This window comes from Olea europaea, chromosome 1 (assembly GCF_002742605.1).
Source record: "Olea europaea var. sylvestris chromosome 1, O_europaea_v1, whole genome shotgun sequence".
Lineage (NCBI taxonomy): Eukaryota > Viridiplantae > Streptophyta > Magnoliopsida > Lamiales > Oleaceae > Olea > Olea europaea.
The window spans coordinates 26,084,949-26,092,575 of NC_036237.1; the positions used below are offsets into that span (position 1 = coordinate 26,084,949).

The window sequence follows — 7,627 nt, forward strand, 5'->3', positions numbered from 1 at the left end:
GGTTTAGACTCCACTTCGAAGTGACTTTGAAATTTAAACACAATTAGAGTCAAAGTCAAATGAAGTATCAATCTTGACAATTATCATACAACTTTCAAGTCTAAACATGATGACAACAAATAAGGTTAGAAACTTGTCCATGTGATGACATGAAGAATGAGTCGTGTCATTTGCGTTCACAAGTTAATCCCACATCTTCTTGTAAGAAATTAGACCATCTATATTTAATGATGATAGATTTTTGCATTAAAATATTTAATTTCAATTAGATAGAAAAAAGCTATTATTAAGGATGACAACGAGATGTTGGGCCCTCCGTCCGTGCCTTGTCCAATATTTTAGAAAGACATAACGGAGATGGGACGAAAGCAAGATAGGATTAAACTATCCAATTTACTATCCATTTAATTAATTATTGATTTATAAAATATAATTTAATTTTAATAACGTAAAATAATAAGATTCGAGCAAAATTAAGAAATTCGGGGCAAGGCGGAGAGAAGTAGTTTGCTATTGTGATCTAAAATAGTCACATAAGATTAAACCGTAATCCTCTTTAGATGAGGAACTTAGTATTGGCATTGAATTAAAAACTTTAATTTTAATTAAAATTTAAATGATCTCGATGTACTAAACCAAAATCAATTAGTTCTCATTGTGTTCTATTCTTAGCAAGACTTAGTTACATTTGTTGACAATAGAAACTCACACACATTAGATATAATGCTATTTGTAAGTAGTAATTATTATTAATCATTCATACGGCACTAAGCCCCTGTTTGGCCTCCATTTTTTGAAATGTAAATGGGTGGAATAGTGTTTTTGTAAAAATGAGTAGTTGAAAAAGAAGGACAAATTTTCGATTTATGCGTAATATTATTTTATAGAAGATTGTGTGGTCGAAAATATGAGAGAAAAAAATGAACTAGAATTTAATGGGATCCAAACGGGGCGAGTTACTGTCACATTTTTCAATAAATATAAAAATGTATTTTAAAATTTAGAGAAAAATATGATAATTATGTTACTGCAATATAGACTTTTGGTGGACAACGCATTGCTCACAAATAACATTACTCTTATCAAAATTCCTAATTTTTACGCCACGAGTTACAGGAGTTAAGCCTATGCTTGAAAAAAATTTCGTGGGAAATGAGTTTTGTAATAGTGAGTTTTAGAAAAATGTGTGGCTAAAAATTTTTAAATTTATATGCTAAATATTTTATTAGGAAAATGTGATTAAAAATGGATTTTAGATAATCGGCTCAAATAGGGTTTAAATATTAATCCAAATTCCCTTAACCCGACAAACCGGTCCAATCTAATCTTTCCGGACCGGACCGGACTGGATCGGCCCGACATGACCGATCATATATATGTGGAACTCTATTAGCAAAGTATTTGTTCGTTGCTTAGGTGGTTCTCTGATTCTCTCTCTTATCTCCATTTTGTTGTCTGATTATTTTTCTTTCTAATTAAAAATTTCAATCATCTCCGGTGAAGTTAACAACCGCCGACATGGCCGATGTTTTTTAGATTGCCGGAATATTCTACGTAGCTCATTTTATGTTTTCGTTTAACGTTTTTAGTTTTCTTTGATTGATATTATTCCTTTGGAACTCTTTAGGTTTTGGAGCTTCTGAATAGCACTGTTCGGATATGTTTGGTATATGAAAATGATTTTCGATTTAATAATTTATTTTTTTTAAATAGGTGATTTCTCACGAATCGCTACGCTAGGGTTTGGAGGAAACGCGAGAATTGGTATTACATTGGAAGAATCGAGAAAAGGGACGTATTGGAGGATACGATTGTTTGAAATCTCCTTTGTAGGAGCAATTACACATATACGTTTGTTGGATTCGAGAAGTTCTTTCGATTATTTTTTTTTTCTGGGGGTTAAATTGATAAAGTTTTTATTCCATTCAAGACGGTTAGAGAGGTGCGCCGTAAGGAGGATAATGTGTATACTGTGTGAGATTCAGAAGTGGTCTAGGAGGGTGGCTACCATGTTGCCATGGTTAGTGATTCCACTCATTGGGCTTTGGGCTCTATCGCAGCTATTGCCCCCTGCTTTCCGCTTTGAAATCACATCACCAAGGCTGGCGTGCGTGTTCGTGCTGTTAGTAACCCTTTTTTGGTATGAGATTTTGATGCCTAAGTTGTCTGCCTGGCGGGTCAGGAGGAATGCTAGGCTTAGGGAGAGGAAGAGGATTGAGGCTATTGAAATTCAAAAGTTGAGGAAGACTGCTACCCGGAGGTGTAGGAATTGTTTGACTCCATATCGAGATCAGAATCCAGGTGGGGGCAAGTTTACGTGCTTATATTGCGGGCATATTTCAAAGAGGCCTGTTCTTGACTTGCCGGAGTCTCTGGATTTGGGGAGTTCAGGAATCTTGAAGTATTTAGTGGGGAAAGGTGGAACAGTGTTCAATGGAAATGTTTGGTCGGAGAATGGGAATTGGGTCGGGGGACCTTTTGATGGGAAGTCAAGTTACTGGAAGAAGAATGGAGGTGAGTATGTTGGTGGGGAAAACCATTGTTTGACAGAGAATTCTTATTCCCACATAGTTATTTTTACCTGCAAGGTACTTACAGCTTTCCTTTTGAGTATCGTGTGGCTTTGGAGGAAGATATTTAGAGTAAGTTCGTCCAGAGATGATACATCAACGGATGCAGAGCTCATACGGCTATTGGATAAGCAAGGTGAGAATGGAGGGAATTTTCATGAGAGTAGAGGAGAGAAAGCCCGAAGAAAAGCTGAGGAGAAGAGGCAGGCTAGATTAGAGAAGGAGTTACTGGAGGAGGAGGAAAGAAAGCAGAGAGAAGAAGTTGCGAGGATGGTCGAAGAACGTAGGAGATTGCGGGATGAGAAGTTGGATAAAAACGAATGTGGAAAAGAGCCTGCTTCTGAGAAGGATAGAAATAGGAAAAAAGAAGCTGAAAAGAAGCATCAGGAAAGAAAGAAAGAAAGAGATAGGGGATCAAGCAAAAGCAACTCTGATGTGGAGGAATCAGAAAAGAAAGTTAGCAAGGAAAGCACGAGAAACAAGAAAATTGATGGTGACAGTTGTGAAGAACACAGAACTGTATCTGAAAATGTAAAATCTCATAGTGTAGATGTGGGTCATGGATTCAAGGGTGCTACCATGAATAGTCATAATCGAGGAACTGCTGGAACAAGATACCTCGATCGTATGAAGGGCACCTTTTTATCATCTTCTAGAGCACTTACTGGAGGTGGTTTTTTGGGAAAAAGTGCTAACAAATCTACTGTTTCAAGTGAACATAGACCTAATGCGTCAATAGATCATGTTCAAGGTTCTGCATATAGGAAAGATGTATTGCAGCCAGAATGGGTATCAGGGAGATCAAATGTAAATGGAAATGATAAGAATGTCTATCCGCTCGTAAGTTATCTATTGTCTTTAATTGATCTTCATTTGCATATCGTTATTATGGATTGAGTTGGCTGTTAATTGTGTTTATCAGTTAACTGTTGATAGGAGAAAGTCAGTTTTCTGTGCTTGGCCATTATGATCATTGTGACCTGATGTTGGTAATGCCCCTAATGTTTACATTTTCTAGTTGTGGTCAGTGAGATGTCCTTTCAGTTGATTGATTTCTTGGCATGTGTTTCAATCTTATTTTGCCCAACATAAAGTTTTGAATGAGTCAACTCTGTGTTCTTAACTTCTATTCTCATCTCTAGATCTGTGAGCAATTTATTGTCGTGTAATTTTTAGTCACATGGCCTTTGTCATGGTTTATTTGTTTTTCCTGCAGGTGGTTACTGCACCTCTACCATGTCCGGCCCCCAAAAAATCATGGCAACAATTATTCACTCGTTCATCTGCTGTTTCTGCACCCTCTAATCCGAATGTCATTAGTAGGCCAAACGTGAAGTCCCAAACAGAAGTTTGGAGCCCACCACAACTATTTGATGGACCAGTTAACTTTGGACAGCTGCCACCATCTACTTTACCCTCTCGTCCTTTTGGATCAATAAACAACAGTAGATGTCATCCATCGTTTTCTGAAGCTATATTTCCTAGAATTGGAAAAGCGCCAGATCAACTATTACCAGAGGAGTCAGAGATTTTTGAAGACCCTTGTTATATTCCAGACCCTGTATCCTTGCTTGGGCCAGTTTCTGAATCACTTGATAACTTTGATTTGGACCTTGGCTTTGTAACAGATACAGTATTGGAAGAACCGTGTGCTGTGAAGACTACACTTGCATCATCCGAAGTCACCAAGCCATCTCCAATTCAGTCCCCATTGTCGCGATCACGACTTTCAGAGGAAAGGATTGGTAGTTCCTCTTTTGCCCCTAGTGCCCCTAAAGCTCAGGATAATTCCAACAATGCAAATGACAATGGAACATGGCAGATGTGGAATAGTTCTCCTCTAGGTCAGGCTGGTAAAGATTTGGTAGGTGGACCTGTCAGCTGGCTGTTGCCTCCAGAACTGAGCAGGCCAAAGGAAGATATTATGCATTCAGTACCTCAGAAAACAATGGCCTCGCTGTTTAAGCATGATGAGCAAATTCATGCTGGCACCCATTCTTCTCAAAATAATATTCTTGGCAATTTTCAGAATTCTGGGACATACGATGGTTCTGTGCCTAGCAATTTTGATGGTCCATGGTTGCCACAAACTTTATATGGCCCAACATCAGGTGGCGAGAACCAAATTTTGTTGAATCCTAGGGAGAAATCTGGTCATAATGGTATAATTTATGGGAGTTCCAGTGATTATACTGCTAAACAACAATTTGACTTATCTGGAGCTAATTCCTGGGAAAAGTAAGCCCTTCAGCCTTTAAAATCTCTTGTATTTAGAACTACTTTTTCTTTGCTTTTGTTTTTGGGCAAAGCAGGATACCTTTACCTACGCATAGTTTTTGTCGAAACATTCATAATCAAAGCATATAATCTGTTGTTTCTTGCACAAACTTTTTGATTTGTGTTTGTAATGGTTGCCTGATTGCCTGTTTCTTGTTGGTTTAGATATCTGATAGTATGCTTTAAAGGGCTGTCTATGCTAATAATTAGAAGTCGTAATATATAGTCTTCCTTGAGGTTGGCATAACAACTTTTTATCATATCTGTGTTTTGTCAAGTTCTACTTTAACTCCTTTTACATATTGAATAAAATTGCATGCATAACCTTGAACCTCTGTGTCCTGTTTCTTTTAATTAACAAGTAGAGGTCCAACGAAACCTCCCACTTATAGGTGGTTGTATGTAAAAATAAATGACGATTGACCAGCACAAATATGAATATTGCCTTTTTAAAAGAATTTTTTTTTTCTCTCTCTTCCTTTTTTTTATTTTTTAATCTGCATAAATATGACCTTATTGTACGAAGACATATGGACAGGAATAGGAAAAGGGGTTACTTTTTTTTTACTTTCTCTTCTGAAATTTTTGAACTGCATGTCATTCACAAAAGTATGTCACACATTCTTTGCAAGATGAAAGAGAAACAAGGATTAAATGAATGGCTTGTTCTGTCATGATCCACTAAAGTTGGTCACTAGTTTTGTGCAAGATGGATTAGAAACAAGGATTAAATGAATGGCTTGTTCTGTCGTGATCCACTAAAGTTGGTCACTAGTTCTGTGCAAGATGGATTAGAAACAAGGATTAAATGAATGGCTTGTTCTCTCGTGTTTTTTTCTCTACAATAATGAGTTGAGCTTCTATTTTCCTCAAATTTGAGACACAACAACTAGTGTTTGACAATTATCATTGACATAATAACTGGGCATCAAATGGCATTTAGTATTCCAAGAACTATGAAATTGCCCCTTGCGACATTAAATTTGTCATAGTAACTGCTGCTGTTTTCGTCGAATTGACACAGCTTAAAACATCTCAATACCATTCTTGCAAATGTTTGACAAGCATTTTTTGCATAATAGCTGAGCATCAAATGCTTGTTTACTTTCCAAAAACTATGGAAATGCCTAGATGAGTACCCCTAGGTCACCAAATTTTTCCCCTTTCTGCATCAACCTTAGTCTTCTTCATTGTCATTTGATATTTGGGAATTGTGGAAGTTTTTCTTATGTAGCGTAAAATTAAGAATTGATGACAGCCGCCACCTGGTGCATGGAGACGTAGAAGTTTGCCGATACCTTATCTTCTCACGTTCGCTCTCATTTGCTCTTACCTTGTAGACAAATGCCATTTTAGAACCTTAGGCTCTTGTTCCTCTCTGTCTCTCTCAAATGCAGTCTTGGAATTTGGCTTATTTATTTATTACATCACACGTGGGTCCTTGAAAAAAATTAATCTGTTGCCAGTCCGTAGTCTGTTTATGTTTTTGTTTATTTTTCTAGGGTCTAACATCTAGGTATTTTTATGCATGTCTTGTATTGTTCACCTTTTTCCTAGTATGGTTGGGAGAAATTTCACAAATTACTTGCAAACTTCCTTGACAAGTAATATAAAAATTAATGTCTATTAGAACTTGGCCATTTCTGTACGAGTTACGGAATAATGAGTATAAGTAATCACATATAAGATAAAGCAACACAATAGAAAAAATAAATAAAAGAAAGAAACATAATTGATAGACGAATTGTAACGAGTTCTGCTTGTTACTATTGTTGGGTTTGCTGCTGGGGCTTCAACAGAGATGAAAAGCCACTGAGGGGGGAAATGAGTATGACTAAGAGACCTAGTTCTAGTGCATGGTACGAAGGTGTGTTCTGGGTAAGAAAGGTGTGCTAACTTATTTATTTTTATTTTGAGAGGATGGTCATTCATTTTGAAAGATACCCCAAAGTGGAAAAGATGACATTTGCTTTGAAACGCAGAAATTACTAATTTTTGTGTGTTTCAACTTTTTTTAAGTTGCTGCTTTCCGGTCCTTCCCACTGGTGACGGGGGTTTCCTTCGTCTTGCATTCTCTTATGATTATATTCATCTCTGCTCCTTTTACCTTCGGTTGTTTGTTGATTACTATTTTCAATACCAAGTTATCCTTAGTTTCTTGTATTTCTGGCTTGCAGAAAGGAACGGATGGGAGACCCAGCTGGAAACTCTTCGACATCTAGGCCCCATATCGGTGGCCTTTACTCCACCTCAGATGAGCAACATCTTTGGTCCTATGATTAGAATTATGGGAGAATGACATAGCTCATGCTGGACTTGAATGAAAGGGCCTCATGTAGAGGAGAATTTAGAAGAATGCTGGATGTTTATCTCAGAATAAATACATTTTAAATGATTTGTCCTTTTGGACAGCCTCGCAGTTAATTAGTATTCTTCAATAAACACCTAGCATGGAACAAGGTAAAATATCGTTCGCGTTGCATCCCGTACGGCATTATTTGCTCTGAAAAACTTGAAATTTGCATTTTCCTATTTCTTTGGAGGTATGAATGAAACATAGAACGAAAAATGAAAACCGAAGGATTTTCTTGATTAAAAGGTAATTTAAATTTCACGAATTTTTAGTCAGGCATTTTTGTTCTTTTTTAAACAAATTCTGTGCTGTCAGCTTCTTTTTCGCATGAGTCCTGTTCAATAGAGTTTAATCCTTCTTACCAAAGGTGTCATAAGAATTTTTTTTAATGTCTTGAGCTTCCTCAAATTTAGCAAGAGTAGATTAG

At 36.9% G+C, this 7,627-nt stretch overlaps 1 protein-coding gene across 1 annotated transcript; it reads left to right on the forward strand.

Annotated features, from left to right (window-relative positions):
- The first annotated feature begins 1,409 nt into the window (after positions 1-1,409).
- LOC111398818 lies at positions 1,410-7,358 on the forward strand. The gene is made up of 3 exons (XM_023025929.1): positions 1,410-3,410; positions 3,787-4,808; positions 7,025-7,358. Exons 1-3 carry the CDS (start codon positions 1,962-1,964, stop codon positions 7,128-7,130), a joined length of 2,577 nt encoding a protein of 858 aa, XP_022881697.1. The 5' UTR covers positions 1,410-1,961; the 3' UTR covers positions 7,131-7,358.
- Positions 7,359-7,627: the final 269 nt, after the last annotated feature.

Coding starts and splice junctions, on each gene's coding strand:
- LOC111398818 (XM_023025929.1), top strand. CDS start 1,962: ATGTGTATACTGTGTGAGATTCAGAAGTGGTCTAGGAGGGTGGCTACC. Junction 3,411..3,786: donor ATAAGAATGTCTATCCGCTC/GTAAGTTATCTA, acceptor TTTTTCCTGCAG/GTGGTTACTGCACCTCTACC. Junction 4,809..7,024: donor GGAGCTAATTCCTGGGAAAA/GTAAGCCCTTCA, acceptor TCTGGCTTGCAG/AAAGGAACGGATGGGAGACC.